This window comes from Phasianus colchicus, chromosome 10, assembly GCF_987193195.1.
Source record: "Phasianus colchicus chromosome 10, bPhaCol1.hap1.1, whole genome shotgun sequence".
In the NCBI taxonomy this organism is placed as follows: Eukaryota; Metazoa; Chordata; class Aves; order Galliformes; family Phasianidae; genus Phasianus; species Phasianus colchicus.
Genome location: NC_143445.1, coordinates 15572841 through 15594510, shown reverse-complemented (window position 1 = coordinate 15594510; position 21670 = coordinate 15572841). Strand labels below are relative to the sequence as shown.

General features: G+C 51.9%; 1 protein-coding gene across 3 annotated transcripts; it reads right to left on the bottom strand.

Moving 5' to 3' along the window:
* Window positions 1-77: 77 nt before the first annotated feature.
* Window positions 78-16230, bottom strand: BCL6 (BCL6 transcription repressor). 3 transcript variants are annotated; one of them, XM_031603433.2, is made up of 10 exons: window positions 16114-16230; window positions 8261-8299; window positions 7204-7371; window positions 6295-6516; window positions 5178-6158; window positions 4408-4589; window positions 3442-3609; window positions 2201-2331; window positions 1882-2019; window positions 78-1435 (listed from the first exon to the last, which is right to left on the bottom strand). In XM_031603433.2, the coding sequence occupies exons 3-10, from the start codon at window positions 7362-7364 to the stop codon at window positions 1292-1294; spliced, it is 2127 nt and encodes a 708-aa protein (XP_031459293.1). In that variant the 5' UTR covers window positions 7365-7371; window positions 8261-8299; window positions 16114-16230; the 3' UTR covers window positions 78-1291. The 3 variants fall into 3 exon arrangements, with proteins under 3 accessions (XP_031459293.1, XP_031459294.1, XP_090003548.1); XM_031603434.2 differs by lacking the exon at window positions 16114-16230 and adding an exon at window positions 10635-11396; XM_090147422.1 differs by lacking the exon at window positions 16114-16230 and adding an exon at window positions 10073-10610.
* Between the last annotated feature and the right edge of the window lie 5440 nt (window positions 16231-21670).

Below are 21670 nucleotides of genomic sequence, written 5' to 3'. Positions count from 1 at the left end.
CAGCCCCTTCCATTCTGTGCTTCAGGATGCTCCAGGAGGAAGGCAGGCAAAAAACCAGACCTCTCACTGCATGGCGCTTCACTTTTCTTCATTTTATTCTTTTATTTGTACAGCTATATTTTACAGAACGCATTAATGCAGTTTAGACACAGCCCAAACCCTGTCTCCCGAGATTGTTTATAACACAAGCATGTAAAATAAGACTGAAAAAAAATATATATATATAATCCAAAACAAACAAACAAAAACAAACAAAATAAAAACATTCCCCAACAGAGAGTTCCACCAAAACTCCTTCTGCAACATCAGGCTGTACCTTGAAGAAGAAACTGAGCTCAATATAGTCCATACATTGAAAACTTCCATTGAAAAGAAAGGCACCGTGCGAAACCACATTTTACATATATACAGACTGAGAACTAGAACAAAAAAGTTACATTTTATTATTATTTTAAATTCCTTCTGCAGCTTTGTTGGTTTAATACACACTTTTTTGTAAATTGTAAACCTTCACTTGCAAAAAAATACAAATACACTGATGCATTTAGACAAAATATTTTCTTACTTGTACAGATGCAATACTTTAAAATATCTCGTTAAGTGCTCTATCATAATAAAGATTCTCAGAGTGGCTTCTGCCTGCAGAGTCCAACTGAGCCTTTAATGCATTTTATATATTTTTAATATAGCTTTTTTAAAGGTCTATATATATTTATTTTATATATATATTTATATATTTATATCTATATATATTTACAACTCTGCCATAGATTCCTTCACCTTTGGTTAAAAAAGTTAAAGCCCTCTCTTTAATAGCATACTTTCTCTTTAAAAGAACACACATTTTGCATACAAAAGAAAAAATCTGTTCCCATAAATCGACATTACATTCCTCATCTTCAAACGGCAAAGGCTGTGAAGGTTAGACTCCAGAGTTTATCAACACTCCACTGCACAGACATTTAAAATGACTATTTTTCATTTTTATGTTCTATGTACAATAAGATCTGAATAATTTTCTCTTTCTTTTTTTTTTTTTGTTTCACATAACTGGGAAAAATAAAACCCGTGTTTGTTCTTTTTTTTATTTTTATTTTTTTATGCTTTTCTTTTAGTTTGTTTCTAATGTTTTCCACCTATCTGCACTATGGGTTTAGAGGCACTCCATCATGTGATGAATTTGTTTTTTTTTTTCCTTTATATATATATATTTTTTTTTCTCTCCATTAAAGTGTTGCAAGTATCCTTTGGACAGCTTCCCTCTGACCTCCTCCTGGGAAATCCTTGGCCTTCAGCAAGCCTTGGGGAGCTCTGGAGGCACCTCGTTGGCCGAGATGCGGTACTGCACCTTGGTGTTTGTGATGGCCCCGTGCTTCTGCCGCAGGTGCAGCCGCAGCTGGCTTTTGTGGCGGAAGTGCAGGTTGCACTTCTCACACTGCAGAGCAAAAAGCAAAAGCACGAGGTGTCAAAATCACATCGTGGGACACATCCATCCCTTGGAAGTGGACAAACAGCATGCCCAAGCAAAGAGCCGTCCTCCCCTGTACTGCGCCCATTGCACAGATGGAGTGGGAGAAGCAGCAGGGAAGCTGCTGAACCCCCAAGCCTTGACCCCAGCGAGGCACGGGATGCTGCCACACAGCTCCTCTCTCCATCCCCACACGCAGCAGGAGGTGTAATTTATGCCATGGCTATCTGGAGAAGTGTAACCTTCTTCCAGAACTAAGGAAGAATAGGAAAGCAGCTCTGATGCGCCCAGTGCTGGCCACACATCAGAGCATTTCCAATGCTGCAGCAAGCCCACGTGAACGATTTGGTGTCTTCCCACCCCTTGGGTTTGTTAGCATCCCAATCCCTGAAGAGAGGAGGCTGGTCACTCACATGATACGGTTTCTCGCCCGTGTGGATTCGAAGGTGGCTTTTGAGGGTCTGCAGGTGCCGGAAACGTGTGCCACAGATCTCACAGGGGTATGGCTTCTCCCCAGTGTGAATGAGCACGTGAGCACGGAGGTGGGCCACCTGTGGGAGAGCAGCTCCAGGTTAGGTTTCCCACTGAGCCAACAAGCTGGTCTCCACCAACATCAAACCCCAGTTTATCCTCTGCATGGCTCCGCAGCCCCCTCCATGTGCCCCAGGTCTTCAGCAGGATCCTGCCCACGTCCCACCCCTGGGTGCTGTGGGTCTCAGAGCTCACACCCACCTGGACAAATCTGGCCCCGCAGGTCTCGCACTTGTAGGGTTTCTCTCCGGAGTGAATACGTGTGTGGGTTTTCAGGTTGGCTGGCCGGTTGAACTGCGCCCCACAGATGTTGCAGCGGTACGGCTTTTCTCCTGTAGAGTCCAACAGAAAGGACAAGGGGATAAATATTACTGTGCCATGCACATGCGAGCCCCAAAGTCCTGTCATGTGCCTGACCCTTTTAGAGGTGTCTGTAGCATACAGGTATTTTAGGAAGAGAACAACAGGCAGAAGCAGCCTCACTCATCTCTGGAGCAGAGTTCATCTGCTATTGGTGTTTTTGGGGGTTGGGAGCTGCAGCCTCCAGGGCAAAAGAGAAAGTCAGGCAGCTCTACTAGCAAGGATTAGCAGCATCATTCTTTCCTGGCTGGCACCCTGATTGTCCCCACAGCACTGAGCAGGGCACACACAGCTGCCTAACAGTCCCCAGCACGTCCCATTCCTCCTTGGAGGAGTGAGAAAAGCCAAGAGAGCAGGAAGCCAAGGCATGCCTGATGACCCAGCTCCATTCATTCTTCAGACACGACTCCTGCTGTCAGCCCTGGATGCTTTCACATGGCAAGAGGGGAATTGCAAGAAGATTTTAACTAGTTTCTTCAGGCTGATTGAAGATGAGCTCAATGGGGAGCGGAACAAGCCATCGCCTGTCCCTTCCTGCCTTTTTCTTTTGTTTAGCATTCAAGGGCAAATGGGTTCCTGCCTGGTGGATTAATTGGACCTGGGGGCAGTCAGAGGGCCTCTGAACCCGCACTGTCAGACCCAGCCTGGTGCCTGTGTCACCCCACTTGTCTCTGCAGCCATGTGGAGCTCCAGTGCAACTGTGGGACCTTCCCTCTCCAGCCAGGGCGCTGGTGGTTGGCATTAATAAAAGCATGAAATAAAAATCCCCAGGTTTGTCAGCAAATGACTAACCCCCTAACATCCCTTTCCTTTCCTGGCTTTCATTGTGCAGGGTCCATTTCACAGGGTACATTTGTTCACAGATTTTCCTATCAGCAGACTTTCTGCCAGGCTAGATACGATCTGGATTTCTAGGATGTAGGAAAAACAACAAGCAAAAAAAAAAAAACCCTACATGATTTTTTTGATTTTCCTTTTTTGTCTGTGTAACCCAGAGGCCACGCATCTGCTTCCAGCGTTTAGAAACACCCAGTGCTTTATAGCAAACAAACTCAGCCCTTGAGGAGCTGCAGACGCCGTACCTGTGTGGACGGTTTTGTGGCTGGCGAGGTTCCCCTTGTAGCGGAAGGAGGCCTGGCAGCGGTCGCACTTGTAGGGTTTGTCGCTGTGGACTTGCAGAGAGTGTCTCTTGAGTGAGGCCTCCTCGGAGAACCGGCAGTCACACTCATTGCAGAAGAAGGCTCCGTTCTCTGAGGAGCAGATTGGAGAGCGGTGAGACGGGTGATGCACAGCTCTATGCACCCCGATTATTAGGCATCTTCTGAAGGATGCTTGGTTCTGGAGCAACTCCAGCACCTTTAGAGGTCTTAAACCTTTATGGTACAGATGTCTTCCATGAGCATGGAAAGACCACCATCTCCTGAAGAAGCAGGCAGGTCCCCTGTTACAAGGCTGCCCAACTCCTAAATGCTGCGTGGAGCTTTGAGCATCACACCTGGGTTACTGCTACAGATCTCTGCCCACACCACAGTGACAATTCTGCATTCTCTCTCCCTGAGCTACAGGCAGACAGATATTGTCTCCGGGCTTGTGGGGTTTTGCAACAAGATTGCAAGGCTCATTATCTGCATTTCTCCAGATGTGCACATTTGGCTCCCTGATAACGAAGGTATCGTGACGGATGCATGAGACACACTACCTTGCCCAATCCCCATTAGGGTCATTACATCTGCCAAGCTTGTTCTCGTGTGATAGTGGCAGGGTGGAGTTCAATTTATTTCCTGTCCTTAGCTGCCAGGTTAGCAGCAGGTGACTAACTCCCCACACAAGGTATCTGGATGGTGCTGGGGAAGGGGAGGACAGAAGCAATGCCCACATGTGTGCATCTCACACGCGTGCACAGAGCTGGGCAGCCAGTTAACACCATAGAGCACTTCGGGATCCACCAGCACCAGAGACAGGTCTGGCAGTCCCTTTGGATGAAGGGCACTGGGTGAACGTGTCCCCTTGCCTGCTGGCTGAAAAGGGGAATGGGATGCAGGACTCACCGCAGCTGGAGTCAGAGTACTCAGACTGGGTTTCCCCCATCTCCTCTCCAAAGGCTGAGCCAGAGGTATGAAGGCACATCTCAGTGTGTTGTGGGGACTGGCAGCCGCAGGAGCTGCACTTCGACGAATGCATGTAGAGAGGGGACTGCCCCTCGCTGCTGCGCGGGGACCCATCCCGGGACCTATGGAAGGACAGCAACACACACAGCTGTGAGAAGGCTCTTGCTGTGCTTGAGCTACCAGGTCCTTGTTGTTTGCATCATTCCAGACACAAGGAACACCCACGGTTTATGGGGAGACTTCTGAGCTAAGATGCACAGCATAGCCCTGATCAACAACAGGTCCCTGAGCCTCACCTTGCAGGTGCCCATTGTAAAATGACCTCAAAGCTCTCTAGGAACATCCAGGTCCAGGGGACAGCACACTGCTCCACGCTAATTCAGCCTTGCAATGCCTACAGCCAACCACAAGCTCTAGGCAGCGATTTGGGTAAAAACCATGCTTGCCAAATTCATGCTCCAGAAACCATCCAGAGCTGCTGAAGCAGATCAGGAATTCCTGACCCTGCGTTCCCAACTCCACCATGAGGCCAAGCTGGCACTGCTATCATGGGGACAGCTGGAGTCCAGCCAATCACTCTGGCAGTGCTTCAGCAGGTTTCCACCTGCTCACAGCTGGATACCCCAACACAACACTACAGCTATGTCACACACCTCCAAACTCTCACCAACAACACAGGGAGTCCTGTCTGTCAGGGGCCAGCTTCTCACCTGTTAACAATGTTGTTGAGTCTGCTCGCCTGGGGGATATTGGAGTCTTCTCCATTCACGCTCATCTTGGTGGGGGATTGCACGTTGAGATGCTCTGGCTCCATGGACTGCTGGCAAGTGGACATGGGCATGTAGGTGCGAGGGGAGAGGGTTCCCATCTCATTCTGGTCAGCACTGTCTTGTTTGGTGCTCTGGTTAAGAGAGTTGAGGACAATGAATTTGTACTTCTTCCAGTTGCAGGCTTTGGGATCAGTGGGGCTCTTGGTGAAAAGAGAGTTGGAGTTCTGACTGATGCGGGCATTCTTGCTGCTGCTGGACTCAGTGGGAGAGTTGGGCTGACAGTCTGACTTCTGGGGGCTCTGGGGGCTGATCAGGCCCTTGCGGTCCAGGGGGGTATTGGTGGGCTCAAAGTGCTGGCTGATCTCATCCTCTGAAGAGGTCCGCTCCTCTTCTTTGGCCACTTTGTCACAAGAGAAGTAGGGATTGTTCCGGATGGAGGGGACAACAGGTTTGGGGCCAGAAGCTACACTGTAGTGCATGTCGCTCCTGGCTTCTTCAGCAGCACCTTCTTTTGGAGAATAGATGGTGGCGTGGCACATGTTGGCCGAGATGTCGGTGATGGTTCTCATGTACTCCGTGGGGATTGTCCTGGAGCTGTCACACGGGATCCTCTCCTTGGGGAAGGCACTCACCCTTGAGAGTTCGGAGAGAGGCATCCTCATCTCCCGCAACTCATCATCCACGAGGAAGCCATTGAGAGGCAGAGGGCTGTACCCAGGGTAGGAAATGGAGGATCCAGACAAACTGTTGAATAAGCCAGGTGCGAAGGCCCTCCCATTGCAGAGGGACCCATTCTGGAGAGGCATGCTGTTCTCTGAGACATCTCTGCCTCGATAAGCCATCACCTCTGGGTGGTTCAGCATCCGTCCAGCCAAAAACTCTTCCCTTGGGGTCTTCACAGCAGACACCATCTCAGCTTCACTGGAATCAGGCAAGAAGGAAGAGACGCATTCATTTTCAGCACATAAAGATAAGTTTGCAGCTACTTTGTCAACCCTCCCCTCTCCCACCCAAACACACCGTGCCAGGTTCTCCAAAGTCCACTTGTGGTGCTCACCTAGATTTGACAAACCTTCGGCAAGTATCAACCACGTGCTCCATCTGCAGGTACAGCGCCGTGGCCATCACAGCCATGATGTTGTTCTCCCTCAGGTTCAGGCGGGAGGTGTACATGAAGTCCAAAAGGATGCAAAACCCCTCAGGGTTAATTTCAGGGTCCAGGTTGATGACATTCAAGTTGCACTTGAGCTGGTCAGTAAAGATGCTGTAGAAGAGGCCACTGCAGAGAGGAGACAGAGGAAGACGATCATTACGACAATTAAGAAGAAGAAAGGAGAACTTACTTGAAATCCTTTAGCTCACAGACTCCTGTGCACGGGAAGAGAGGAGGAGAAGGAGGCAATTACAGTATTCCCTGAGCTTCCCCCTTATTATCAAGCTTGGTTTCCTAGCTTAGTAAGCGTCTTCTGCACGGCACTTTTAGCAACCAGCACAGCCTGCTTTTACATCTCACCTGCTCAACAGCTCCCCACCGCCCTGCTTTAGAAATTCCCCTTATTCTGTTGTCCTTACCATCCCCCCTGACCCCCCACTGACTCACTTCTATCAGAAGCTTCTTGGAGCATCCATGCTCACTCTTTCAACCCAAAGGAAAAACAAAAATGCTGGCAAAACATTTTTCAGATGTCTTAATAATCAAATCTTTGCTTCTCCAAATCTTTAGATTGTCAGCAGGAAACCCTGGAAGGCATCTGCGGTAATGAGGTGAGGTAATGGTGGGATGCTAATTAGAGGTCACTAGGAAGCAATCCTTGACCTGGAAAAAGATTTCAGACCCAACTGGGCTTGAAAATCCACAGCCCTAGAGCCAGAAGGAACAGCTCCAAAAATAGCAGGAGACACAGCGGTCACAGAGGGCTCACTCACCCCTGTGGAGTGGTTAAAAGCAGAGGGAGCTCCCACTCACCTGCAGGCCATCAGCACTGTTTTGTGGGCTCTGAACTGCTCCCGGTTCACAATGATGACAACGTCGGTCAGGATATCCCGGCTTCTAAGGCGGTTGAGATTGAGGAGGACATCACTTGCATGGCGGGTGAATTGGATGCAGCTGTCTGCTGGTGAGGCCATCTTGAGTCTGAAGCAGAAAGATGGGAATGAAGAAAAAGCCTGGAGAGCACCCAAACCTCAGTGAAGAGCCCACTGCTGCTCCGGGATGCCTATGGGCAGCCTGCTGCCCTGTAAGGATGCCCCCAGGTCCCTTGGCGAGGCCCCTGGGGCAGCAGCAAGAGCTGCTGTGTCTCAGTCACATCCTGCAAGCAAAGACAACTGGACCCTCCTGAGGATTATCTCACAGGCTCCTGCCTCACCCATGGCAGCCCCACCCCAGCCCACTCCTCCCACCACCACTGCTCCTCTGCTTCATCTCCTGAAGCTCCCAGCACAGCTTCAGCCTTCAGCTCCCTCACCCAAGCTTGGCCATGGGAATCAAAGTGAGCCACAGAACCCCCAACTGATGCTGAAGGATTTCAACATCTGCTCACACGGGGGAGCACCAGCCTTCATCCACCAGACTTCTTCCCTGCTCTCAGGCGGCCAGCCCAGAGAAGAGCTATCTCCTCTCTCCCATTGAATCAGTGATAGCAGTGAGAAGTGGAGCTCATCCAACCTGCTGGGCTGCTGCCCACACTGCAGCCCAGCCTCTCCCAGCAAGGAAGGATGTGGTGAGTAGAGGAACAACAGCCTGCTCCCAGCACAGCACCACTGACCCATCTCAGAGATGTCCAGCAGCCTCCCATGACAGCCTGCATCGCCTCACATCTAAAGTTTGGGCTGCTGCGTGCACCTCCAGCACCAAATTCCACTCTGAGCCCTCTTTCCCAGCCCCATCTCCTCCTTTCTCATGTGAATGTATTTTCTACAGAGCAGCTGCTTTCCTGAAAAGGAATCTCAGCTGGGTCTAATGAAACATTTAATTCAATGTTGTAAAGAGAAGGAGGGTAGGGGGAAAATTGAAATGTACATACCCAATGCCTCAATTCACAGTCCAAAAGTTTCTTTCAAACCTGTAAATAAAGCACAAGAAAACAAACACCTTGTTAGCAGATAATAATGAATTGGCTGTGGCAAGGCACAAGCTTGCTGTTTCCCTACAGTATCAGTGGGATAAAAGCTAGAGATAACAAACCCTGCACTCTCCACTAAGGTTAACATTTGTTTCTTCCGGTACAATACGTTCTTATCACAACCACAGGCTTTGAGAATCCAATCATAGTTTCTTCCACACCCTCTAGCCCAAACCATGGGCGTATGCCAAGGAGATTTTCATTTCCATGACTCAGGAACTTGAAGGCAGGTGGGGAAGAAGTCAAGTGAGAATTTTCTCACCACTTCTTTCAGGGACAGCTCTCCCCTACCAACATCAAATTCCCAGCCAACGCCACGTCCAAGACCAATGCCACGCTCCCAGCACCTCGTTAACAGGTATGACTTACACACCAGCACTTGCTGCTGCCCTTCTCAGAAACCTGGACAGCAGCTGAGTTTGGTCCTCGCGAGCCGCTCTCGCCCTTATTGAGCAGCAGGAGAAGCACTATGGGACAGGACAGCCAGACAGAGCAGGGAGGATGCGGATGTCAAGAGCCACAATGACTTGGCCAAGATCACGTAGGAAGTTGGTGGTGGGGACGGATGAGGACCCAAACAAATGCCTTCCTCCAGCTGCTGGAAAAGCCTTCCCCAAACCTCAAGCTTTGTCTCCAGCAGCTGGCTGCACGGGAAGCACGGCTGGGGCAGCACAGCAAGGAAACCCAGGAGTTAACTCACACTGTTACTTCCACATTTACTAAAAACCAGCAAACACAATGAACCTGGCACCAACAAAGGGGGAAGTCCTCAGCAGGAACAAGAAGATGTGCAGTTAGTGAGTGATTGACTCTGCAAGCTGGAGTGATGCAGTGGGACCACCAGCACTTACAGAGAGCGTGTGCAGCCCTGTACCTGCAGGTGAGGTGGATGTGGAGCTCCCCTCCTGCTCCAGGGAGGCTGGAATGGGAAAAAGGGGCATGATTTAAGGTGTGATGTCAAGCAGAGCCTAGAGGGGTGTTACAGTCCCACTGCAGCCATCAAATGCAAATCTTCAAGACCTGCCGCTCTGAGCCTGCGCACAAAAAGTGACTCATTTCCCAAATCCTGCAGGCTCTGACCTTTCTGTACTTGCTCACCACCAGCCAGTCACAATTGAAAGCCCGGGCTCTGCAAGGAGCTCAGCACACATTTGTATTCCCACCATTTGGGGCTGCTGGGTCACATCCTGCCCTTGGCTGGGCTCCCGGTGGCTCACCCCAGTGTCACAGATACAGGGACTGACCTGTCTGTAAACCAACAAACTGCAAGATGAACTCTGTGCCCGTGAGCATAACGTGAGAAGCTGCTGCTGTCGCCAAATTCCCTTACTCACAGCACTAGCAGTCGGGGGGGGTGGAGAGACACCCAGACCCTGTGCACCCTCCCAGATTCCCTCTCCACAGCACAGTGCTTGGTGCAGGCAGGTGCATCCCAAGCATTCCGGCTGTAGGATGCAGGATCCTTCTGTTCCCTCTCTAGCAGAGCAGCATTAACCCTGCCCCTCCCAACACTGCGCTCCAGGGAGGGTGATCTGAGGAGCAAGGGATAATGATGAGGAGCAGAGAGAAGCGATGGGGAGCATAGAAGACCACCATGGGCAAGCACTATCTTCTCCATCCCCACGTCCCCCCACCCTAGGATGCTCCCCCAGGCTCAGCTGCATTCAGAGCATCACCCCAATGTCCCCCCACCAAAATTTTCCTGCCCAGTACCTCAGAGGTGTGGGCCAGTGACAGTGCTGGAGGCTGCACGCCGGGGCTTGCTGTGCCCGGAGAGGAAGGTCGGGGCCCATTTCGGGGGTGGCCACATGGGACCGTCAGTGCTGCTGCCTTCCAGGAAGGCAGTGGGTCTGCCCCAGCATTTCAGGGAACGGCCCTTCCCTGCTGGCACCTCCCCGAGAAAGCCTATTCCTGGAAGGGAGCCCAGGGCCAGTGCTGCTCTCCCGGTGCCAAGCGGTTCAGCTGTGTGGGGAGGGAACCCCCAGCTCCACCCCATGAAGAGGGGAGACCCCACAGCTGCCCCCTGCACCACAGAGAGGGGAGAAGCTACAACCCCCCATCTCTCCATCTTTCTGCCATGCACAGGGCAACTTGTCACATCCATCCACTCCTTCATCTAGGGAATCCCTTTCCACCCATCCATCTATCCTTCCCTCACCCTCCACAAAGAGGAGATTCCTTCCTCTCCTATCCCTCTTTGCACGGAGGCTTCCCCTCACCCTACCCTCTCCCCCCATACTGATAATCTGGAAGAGGGCACCCATCACCCCCGCACCTGTTCTCCTACCCCTCCAGCGCCCGCCGTGCCGACTCCTTTGCATCACCCCAGAGTAGTGGATGCCTGAAGTCTCTCTTCCCCATAACCTCATCCCACACAGCACTCCGAAACTGCCCGCCCAGGGGAAGCTCCATCCTGCCCCCCCACCCCCAGCCTGGGCATACTGCCAGCTGCCCCCCATCCCACAGACGGATGCTAGGTTCCTCCAGTGCCGAGACACAGCCAAAGAAATGAGGTGTGGGGGACTGAGGGGCACGCCAGCACCCAGCTCAGCTTTCCCCGTGCCACACAGTCAGGGGGCACCGAGCGTCCTTTAGCTGTCACAGCGCAGTTTTTATTAATTTAGCAGCTTCTGGTTGGCGTCTGGGCCAAAACGTGGCTTGGTTAATAATAAGCAGAGCAGAGACGGAGAAGAGTCCTAGCGCACTGTCAGCACAGATCAAACGCAGCATCGCCAGCACGAGCCCCGTCGTTTTTTCCATTGTACCCTTCCGCCAGCAGATTGCACTCGCTCTATCGAGCAGTCTCTGCTAACTTTCAATCTGATCCAATTTCCTGCCAGCAAACAAATGTTTCTAGGAAATGCAATACATTATCCGAACGGGTTTATTATCAGCGTTTGGAACCAGGAAAACTGCATATTTTCTTGAGCACTGCGGGGAACTTTATAGTTTGTACTTCAAAAGAGGGTTTAAAAGGATTGCCCTTGAAAGCCAGCCCGGCTTAAGTCTCCACATTGTTTTGGTCTTTGCAGAAAAAAAAAAAAAACAACAACCCACAACGCAGCACGGGGGGAGCGCAGCAGAGCCCCCCTGACGTTTCCCAGAGCCCCCCTGACGTTTCCCACCGAGGAGGGCACGTAGCTGGGAGCTGAGCAGAGCCCTTGGGAAGCGCGGAGCCGAGCCTGCTGCAGCCTTCCCTATGACCCCAAGCGATTTGGCACATGAATTTTTCAAAGGAAGGCAGCAGCCACGTCCCAGCTGAAGCAATGGAGTGAGGCTGAGCACCGCTCAGCTGACGGAATCCCCATCCCCGTGGGGCTCAGGGAGGCGTCCCGCTGTCCCCACTCCATATGTCACCGACCCGACCCTCCCTGTCTCTGTGCTGTAGGGACGCAGCTCAGTTGGAAGCAAGGATCCCAGCATCCCACCTGGCTGCAGTGGGACAAGTGCAGCATGGGGTGCACTACCCAGGAGAGAGCACCTCTGTATTTACAGAGCCAAATGGATTTAAGGAGGGGATATCTTCCTTGGGACCCACTGTCCTGCATTGTCCTTATCCTGCGCTCTGCCTGCTGCCAGCAGCAATCCCATCTTTCTCACAGAACCCATGGATCCTCAGAGGATCCCAGTGGGCAGCCCAAAGGGAGCACGTCAGCAAGGAGAAAATACAGACCCCAAATTCTTACTCCTCTCCCAGCTCCCTGCTTCAAGTATGAAGCTCCACGGGCACCGTGGGGGTTTTCAAGCAGTATGGAGAACTAAATGCTTCAAGGGTACATGTGCCTTTTGGCTGACATGCCCTGCTGCAATGGGAACACAAGGTCTAGAGCAGATTGAAAAAGAAATAAGAATAAATGCAGGGAGGACTCCATTTTCAGTCTAAATTTGTAGTCTGAAGCCGACTGGTCAGACGCTAACTTTCGGACATCCATCTAACCCAACTGCAAACTGTGAACTCCTGAGGTTTGCCAATGCCTGCTGTAAACATGGAAACCGAGTGTCACTTTTTGCCAAACAGAAGAATGGTTTAAAAATAGATCTAGGAGAGAATACAGGCACTCAACACACAGGGCTCCTGTTTATAGACTCCCATGCTGCTATAAAACGGAATGAGAGGTTACGAGAACACAGGCAACTTTCCACCAAATTTAGATTTTACAAACTTCTCAGAAACCTGAAAACAACATTTTAGGCTCTGTCCGAACCCATAAAAGCCCTTCATTGGGAGTTTGCAGCACTAAAATGGGCATGAAATGGTTCTTCAACCACCACAAGAAATACATGGATGGACAGACACACTGAGAAATGCACCTATAGGTCAGAGCTCCGTTCTGCTCACCTACGGACTTTGTAACAACAGGTTCTCTTTAATGGGGTATTCAAACACATTAGGAGGATATCCAGCCCCGCTGCTAAAGCACACACCGAGTTTTACCACCTGGCTTTGAAATGGGGCTTGGAGGGCAGAGTCAGAGCGTTTACTAAAAAAAAACAACAGTCCTACAAATTAACACCAGGCTGCCGAAAGCAAAAACAAATAAATAAATAACGAAATAAAAGCAGCACAGCTTTACGTTCCGTTCTAATTTAGGCAGAAATTCGGATTTAAAAAAAGGAAAAAAAAAAAAGGAAAAAAAAAAACCAAAAAACCGTCGATCGCCGCTGTCTCAGCGCCGTCCCCGCGCAGCGCGGAGCGCACGCACCGCTGGATGGCAGCAGTCAGCTGCGCTGCGGGACGGAGCTTTTCCCCTTTGGAAAACACAACACCCCGACCAAACCTGGAAAACATATAATTTGCTCGATGTAATTCTGTTTCTCTTAAAACGCGTCTGAGCGACGTTATTATTATTATTTTTTTTTTATGAGCTTTTCCAGCCTTGGTTGTTTTTTTTTTCTTTTTTCTTTTTTTTTTTTTCGAATTTTCGTGTTTCTGCGAGGTTTATTTCTGTCTCATCGGGCAGACTTAAGGTCCTCCCCGCGATGTCTACAAAGCATCATGAGGACTTCTGACAGATTCTCATTTATTTTCATTTTTTTTTTTCTTTCAGCGGGATCGGGAAGAATCACTTCTCATTCCCACTTCTTCCTTCGCAATAACAACCACCCGGTTCACCCCCACTTCCCCTCCGAATCCTGACTCAGTCGGAACGGAGGGGGATTGGAAATTGGGACTGAAATGAATCCCCAGCTCTTTGATCTGCTTTGCTTGCAGACAGAGCTTTTTTTTTTTTTTTTTCCCTTACTGGAACGACGCAATAATCCATTCCCCTGGAAAATTGCTCGACACCCTCTGAATATTTGAATGGCTTGATGGTTTGTTTCACGGGGCAGAAATTGCTGTCTGTGTTACACGGCTTTAAAGCAGCAATCCCATCGTTAGAAGAAAATAACAGGAGCTCAGGTTCTGCCTCACTCTCTGTTTCTATAGATAGAGAGAAGGCTGCCCTACAATATTTTCTAAGGGATTTTTGAGCTGTAAACCCTCAAGAACGGCTGGAGAACGCAGGCATTCTCCAGCCGTTCATTCGTAAAGCTCTCATCCCTCCAGCAGTCAAAACAATACAGCAAATCCTCATTTTCTAAGCATTTAAAACCTCTGGCCAGGGCTCGGTGTTCAGCCCCGGATGGAAGGAGGGCTGACCCCAGTCAGTGACACTTCCACGGGGTAAGAGCTGGGGCTCTGACAGATGTGGCTCAGCACGGAGCTGCCCCGGTCCCACATCTGCCCGCTCCCAGCCCAGCTCTGCACCGACCCCGCACTCCTGAAATCAGTGGCAAAAAGCGAAGGGAGGCCGGCTCTGTTTGTCTTGGTTTCGACTCACGGTTTTCAACCCAGATTTGCCTCTTCCCTGGAAATGCAACAGGGGGTCAAAGGCAGCTTTTTAGGCACATCTGAGAGGCCGCTGCCGGTTTTTTCCAAACAAACGCCCTGCTTTCTGTTTCCCTCCTTCCCAAGAGGCGATTTCATAACATTTCATACTGTGACTTTGCAAACTACAGGAGGGGAAGGAAGGGGGGGGTAGTGGGTAGAATGACCGGGGTGGGGGGCACGGCCGAGAGAGGTCGCTGCCGCCCGACCACGAAAGTTTTCACAACAAAGTTGGGCTTTTTCAGTTTTGTTTTGTCTTTTTTTTTTTTTTTTTTTTTTTTTTGTAATGGGGGGGGAGAAGAAGGTTTGTAAAAAAAAAAAAAAAAAAAGACGCTAAATAATAATAATAATAATATGGCATTTTCCTTTCGCACACCCTTTTTTTTTTTTTTTTTGGGGGGGGGGGGGTTGGGGAGAGTGGGGCAGAGGGGCTGCGCAGAGCAGCGGGGCCGAGCGCGGAGGTTGCGCGGCCGCTCCAGGAATAGCGCGTGGCCGGGGGCCAACCGCGCGGCTCCCGGCGGCAGATTTACGAGCTCTGTCCCCACGCCAAACGCGCCGCGGTAGTAAACACAGGGGAAGGGCCGCGCTGGGGGCACAGGGGGCTGCCCCGCACCCCGACGCAGCGCTACCGGGATCCCCGCTCCGTGAGCGGCTGCGCTCCGCGCGGACCTCCCCGCGGTTTTGTTATTACGATCACGATTCTGAGCCCTGAGCGCTACACTCAGAGTCGCTTCACGCACTTTTTCCCCCCCCGTTCCCAAACGTCGTTCTTATTTTGAGCGCTGCGTGCTATTTTCAGAGCCGCTTCACGCACTTTCCCCCCCCTTCTCTCCCGTTCCCAAGCGTCGCACCGCGCTTTATTCACAGCCGCCCCGGTTCCCCGTCGAAGCCAACGCGGTTCCTCCGCCCCGAGGCCGGCGGGAGGGAGAGGACGTGCGGCGGTCGGGCCGGGCCTCCCCGCGGGCTCCCCCCTTCCCCGGGCCGGGAAATGCCGCAACTCTCCTCCATCAGCACCCGCTCCTCGCCCGGGGCTTGACAGATCGCGGCGCGGCCCCGCCACAGGTTGCAAAAAACGCAGCCGCATCGGGGACGGAATAACAACAATCGGAACGCGGGGAGAACGCAATCATCATAGTAATAAAAATATAAAAGCAAAAGGGAATGGAAACCATGCGGAAAAGGCCCCGAGAGGAGGCTGCGGGGCGGCTTCGCGCGGTGGAAAAGAACGACAGCGCGGGGGGAGAGAAAGAGAAAGAGAGGAGAAAGGGAAATAAAAATGAGGAGAATAAAAATATAAAGCACGGCCCGAGAGAGGGAAGCGGCCCCGGGAGCGCAAAGCGGCCCCGAGCCGAACGGGCTGCGGGAGCGGCTCCGCGCTGCGCCCGCCCGAAGGCTGCAGGTGCGGGGCGGCCGCGCTGCCGGCGCTGCGGGGACGGAGCGGCGGTGCGGGACAGCGCGGTGCGGACACGGCCTCGGGAGGCACGGGGCAGCGCTTCTCCCGCGTCGTGGGTAGAGGGGAGCGCCGGGGGTCGGTTAGTTAATTAGGGCCGCTCCGAAAGAACGGAGCGAGTGGTAAAAAAAAAAAAAGGAGAGCGGGGGAAGGATGGAAGGATGGAGATTGTTTGGGTTCTTTGGGTTTTTGTTGTTGTTGTTTTTTTTTTTTTTAATATATCCGAGCGCCGTCGGGGCACCTGCCGCGGGAACGGGGGGGAATGGGAAGAAATATATAGGGGCGGCTCAGCGCCAGGAGCGGAGGGAGAGAGGAGGGAGAGAGAGGAGGGAAAAAAAGAGAGAAAAAAAAAAAGAGAGAGAGAGAGAGAGAGAGAGAGAGAGAGAGAGAGAATTAAAGGGTAAAATCGGCCGCGGCAATAGAAGCAGCAATCACCTGGTCTCCGGGCTTTCCTAGAAACTCCTTGCATCACCACTTCTAAGAACCCCAGTTCTAAGAATCAACAGAGCCCAATTCTCGGAATTTGAGCTGCAGACTCTACCACCGCCACCAGCGCGGGGAGGGACGAGGACCTCCCCTACCGCGCTTCCGCCGTCACCGCCGCGCCCCCGCGCCCCGACGGCGCCTCGCCAAGCTCCTCTCGGGCTCAGCGCGGGGGGTTCCGCCGGGCCTTGAGGGCGGCGGCGGCGGAGAGACCCCCGCTGCTCCGCGCTCCCCTCCGCGCCCCCCCCTTTTTCCGCGCCCCGAGTGGTCGCGCCCGGCCCGCGGGTCACGTGGCGGCGGGTGGCGGTGTGACGTGGGGGCGCGGCGGGGTGGCGGCGCGCGGGCGCGGAGCGGCGCGCGGCGGCGCGGAGCGGAGGGGTTCGGGGGGTCCCGGGGCGCGGAGCGGAGCGGTGCGGAACGGAGCCCCCAAAGCGCGGCACGGGGCGAGAGCTGCGAGAAGCGCTGCTGCTTTCTTTCGTGACGAGAAATGGTTTTTAATTGTTGTTTTCTTGCTTTTTTTGGGGGTCGCTTTCGCATTGAGCGAGTCGCCCTCCCCCCCTAAGACTGAAGCCAGCATCCTGCTGCATGGCACCGGATTTTATATTTTTCTTTATTTTTCATTATTTTTCATAATTTTTCCCTCCATCACTTCTTTCCTTTTAGCTGATTTTTGGTAACCCATCCATCTGCTCGTGGGATCCGCTTTGGGGAACGGAGCTTTTTCCATCCGGACACCCCTGTGCGCTCCATATCCCTTTTTTCTCCCCTCTCAGAATCATTTAATCATTTTTCTTATCTTTTATATATCTCTATATATTGCTTTTTTTTTTCTTTTTTCTTTTCTTTTCCCTTTTTCTTTTCTTTTTTCTTTTTTCTTTATTTTTGGCTTTGCTCTCAATACCGGAATCTTTAAGGAGAAAGAAAAAGGAGGAAAAAAAAAAAAAAAAAAAAAAAAAAGACTGTGACAATTTTTTTTCTTTTTTTGATGCGTTTTTTTTTTTTTTTTTCTCTCTTCCCAGGACTCTCTCGCGTTCTCTGTAGCCGTTGTGGTTATTATTGCAAAAAGCGGCCCCGTAAGTGTGCACCCGGCGGGGCTCCGCCGGCACGGGGACACGGAGCGGTGCTGCGGTGGAGGGTTGCGGGGGGACCGTGCAGTTTGTGCTGCTCTTTGCAGCCGGGTTCTCGGGGGGAAGGATGGGGGCCGGCGGCCAAGCGTTGCTCGAGTATGGAAATGTATGGCCCTGGATGAAAATACGGCGCACTGATTGATGCCCCATCTCTCAGCCGTGTGCGTTTATTTATTCGCACCGGGCCTGCGGCGGGGCTGCGCTGAGAGGCCGCCGGTTGATTTTCCCCGACGGTTTTCCTGCTGGGGACCCGGGGCCGTGGCAATTAACAGAAATGTGTCAATGAGCGCAACCGACGCGGCTCCCGCTACCCTCGCTCCGCTCCGCTGGGTGCTCGGAGCCGTCAGCGCTGGGCTGTGGACGGGTCTCGGAGTCGAAATGCTCGAGGCTGCGAAGGGGGGGGGGGGAGGGGGGGGGGCGAAGAGCCGTCCTTTAGCCCGGCGGGGAGATGGCACGGCGCTACCGATCGCTCGGAGGCCGGCTTTCCCGAAGCCGGAGCTGCGCCCGGTGCCGCGGAGCCATTCCGGCAGCTGCCCTCGGGGCTTTCCTTCCTTCCATTATTTTTTTTTTCCTATTTTCTTTGTTTTTAATTTATATTCTATTTGTTTTACAGCGAGGAAATTAAAAAGCAAAGGGGGTTGAGAAACAAACCAGAACAAAACAAGCCCTTTGCCGTTTGTCGTTCTCCTGCAGCTCGATGCTTTCGCTTTGCCGGGCCAGGGCTGCACTGCTCCACTCCGGGGCTGCTCCGGGGTGGGCTCAATGTGCTCCGGGTCCCGGAATGTCCCTTGCTTGGGGTCAGCCAGCAGCAGCCCCGCTGGGCCCGGAGCTCGGCCTGGCTTCATTCGTGGGGGGGTTGCTTTCTTTATTTTTGGCGTTTTTCCTCCAATTTAATGCCTTCTCGTCCCACACCCGTGGTGCTGCCGTGCTGCGTCCCTGTGCCACTTCAGGGCCCTGAAAACAGCAGCAGTGGCTTTGGGGTGTGAGGAGAGGTGCATCTCCTTGGGACCCCCCCTCCTCGCTTCTATTGGTGCTGAGCAGGCGAGGCCTCATTGCCCCTGGCCCTCTGCTGTGCCCGCTTGGCTTAAAGGGATGATCACTTTGCACTTGGTGGCAGCCGTGCGAATGGGAGGTGACATTGAGGGGGCAGCAATTGGTGGGGTGCTCCCTGCCCTAATCCTGCACCAGGGGTTGCGGCCCCGATGATGTAGGGATAGGGACATCATGGGGGCTGTGCTTGGTCCCCGTGGTGCTGCAGGTGCTTCTGCCACAGGGGATGGGGCTGTGGGACGCCTCCTGTCCCAGCTCTGCGATGGTGACTTCAGAGCTGGAGGTGGGTGAGGGGCTGTGGGGCCTTTGTCGCATAGCGATGGGTTTGGAGCATCCTGGAGGGCCTCTTCTCAGGTGAGCTGCACTCCTGGAAGAAGTGCCTCATCCTTTGCTAAATAAACAGAACTTCTTTAGGATTTTTTCTTTGGAAATTAACTCCTTAATTAACTTCTTCAGGCCATGAGCCTTCCTCAGCCCTGTACAAAATAACAAAACAAGTCCAGGAGAGGGACACTCAGCCTCAGAGCCACCACCAGTCCCAGCCTGGGGATGGCTGCACGCACGGGGCCATGTGTGTGTATTCCCTGCCTCCATGGAGCTATCTTGTTTGCTAATCTAACCTACTTTTTTTTTTAAAAGTTTTCTTTTTCTTTTTTTTCTTTTTATTTTTATTTTTTTGGTCAGAGGTCGGTGCTGTGCAGGAACCTGTTCTGTTCTGGGTGCAATCTCAGAGCTTTTTGTGGGTGTCTGATTTCTGTAACGCGCTTTGGTTTCCAGTATGAATGTCACGCACGAAGAATACCATGACAGTGCTCGAGGTGCACACGATCTTATCTGCCTGACATTTTGGGCTTTTTTAACCGTCCATTTGCCCAATTTGCATAAAAATCACATGGGCTGCTTCCCCCCCCCCACCCCCCCCCTTTTATTTTTTCGTGTATCATCATAACAAACCACTTACATTTGCTCTCTGACAGCATCAGAGCAAAAAATTGCTCAGAGCTCCCTTTCTCCTCTGATGGAGTTTAGGGGGGTTCAGTGCTGTGCAGGGACAGCGCTCCCATCCTGCTGACTGCTGGGGCACTGTGCTGAGTTTCACTTCCAAGCAAACCACATCACCGTGCATGCATCCCATCTGCTTCTCCTTAATTGCCACGGGTGAGACTTATTTTTATTGATAAGGAGACTCCTGCAGCACAGCCCCAGCTCCCTGCAGCCCCCCTGCCCACACTCAGGACAACTCAGGGCTGCAATTAACGCAAACCCTGCTCGGCTCTCGGCCGTGTGTCGGCTGCAGCCTTCACATGGATCAAAATGTTTCCCTTGGTGTTGGGAGAAGCATCGGCTCCAGCAGGGAGTGTGGCATCATGGGGTGCGTTGTGGCTTTTTTTTTTGTTACTTTCTTCCTTTTTTGTTGTTGCTGTTTTTTTTTATTTAATTGGAGCGTTTGCGATCTGGCTTGGTTCTACTGCAAGCAAAGGGCTGGAAGTGGAAAAGCTGAAATGTGGCTGTTCCAGCACACTCCGAGCACACCTGAGCTGTATCTCCCACCCAATCCCATGCTCCTGCCACCACCCCTCCAGCCCCCAGCCTCATTTCCTTTACCCCATCACTCCTCATGCAGAATGCTCAGTGCCCAGTGCCGGGCCTGCAGCAGGAAGGAGGGCATTACAGAGGGACAGTGGGATGGAGGGATGGGCAGCAGGAGGGGGGTGCCCTGCGGTGCCCCCCGGCTACATGTGAAGGCATCGCTCTGTCCAAGAGCTGCTGCTGCTGTGCCGTGTGCCCTGACTGGGGCAGTAAGCATTACTTGGATGGATTTCCTGCAAAAAGCCCTTTTTGATCTTCCTGGTCCCTCTGTACTCAGATTAAGACCCAGGATATATCCCTGTGCAGTTGCCCAAATTACTGGTCTATCTCTCAGTGCCCTGAGACAGTGCAAACTTACTGTCAGAAATGACTTGCAGTGCTCGCTGCCTGCCCTATCTTGCTGGCACTGGGGACACGAGGCCCAGCAAGCATCGCTTCCACGGAGGTGTGCAGCACAGCACAGCGCCCACGGCTCTGCCCTGCTGTGATTTCAGCAGGGTTGGATGGAAGCAGCCCCGACCTCACCAGGCTCCCAGCCAGGGGATCCCCATCCGTTTTTAACTATCTACAGACCGGAGTCTGACATCATTTTGATGGGTCTGTGCGGGTCCAGAGCCTTTGTGTGCCAAGTCGTGTCACCCCCACGTTCCCACCGCACCCTGTGTCCCCATCGTACTCATTCACACAGTTTTCCCCACCTTTTGCCATCGTGGAACCTTTGGAAATTTTCATTGCTGGGATGCTGACTCGTCACGGTGCTGCAGATCCAACAGCTATCAGCTGTTGAGGTTCGAACCCTTCAGTAATCCCACAGATACCTTCTCATTTGCTCAGGGTTACCTCGAACCTAATACAAAACAGGTTGATCCGAGAAAAAAAGAGAGAGAATAAAGGCCGTGGATGGTTAACAGCGTTGTTTATTTCTTGTTCGAGAATCTCTCAGATTCCCAGTATCAAAAAGCAGAAGACTCGGGGAAAAGGGCATCCTGAATATTTGTTCTTGGGAACTGAAGGGGGGAGTTGGGGTGATTCTCTGCCTGCAGGCTGCCGTGTGCAGGCCGGGCTCAGGGCTCTTGCAGCTCCTCGCACCTCTTGGTGCACCATCGGGTGCTGCAGGAATTTCAATTTCTCTCTTCAAATAAAGCACGGACATCATTTTTATACCCTGCACATTTTCCTGCGGTGAGGCACCTTGATTTAAACACCAAGGATTTGGGGACCGGGTGGGAGAACCTCCAGACGTCGTGGCAAAAGTGGCCGTTATTCATTCTGCTGCCTCCCGAAATTCTTTTATTCCTCCTCACCATCCCTACAAGCCCGTCTGGCAAAAGCAAGCTGCCTCTGAGAGGAGTTCAATTAAATGCATTGCCAACAAAATATTTTATCTTTTTTTTTTTCATACCAGTAGTGATAGCGTTAAATAATAGATTGCTGGATTTATAGGCTGCATTTAGGTGTGACTATGAATAGCTACAATAAAAAGAAGCAGAATATTCATGTGAAGGGGGGGGAGTTGGTTTGATATTTTTTTTCTCCTCGTCCCTTTTTTTTTTCCCCTATTTGAGTTTCAGTTTTAGGGCTGAAGAAGAATCAGATTTTCTCATTCGTTTTCTTTTGCTGTCGGACGACGAGAATAATCCAGCTATTTTCTGAGACCGAGATTCCTATGGGATTTCTCCTTGTTTTCAATAATTAAATATTAAAGGAGTGGGAAGCAGACAGATTGTGTGATACGGACACCA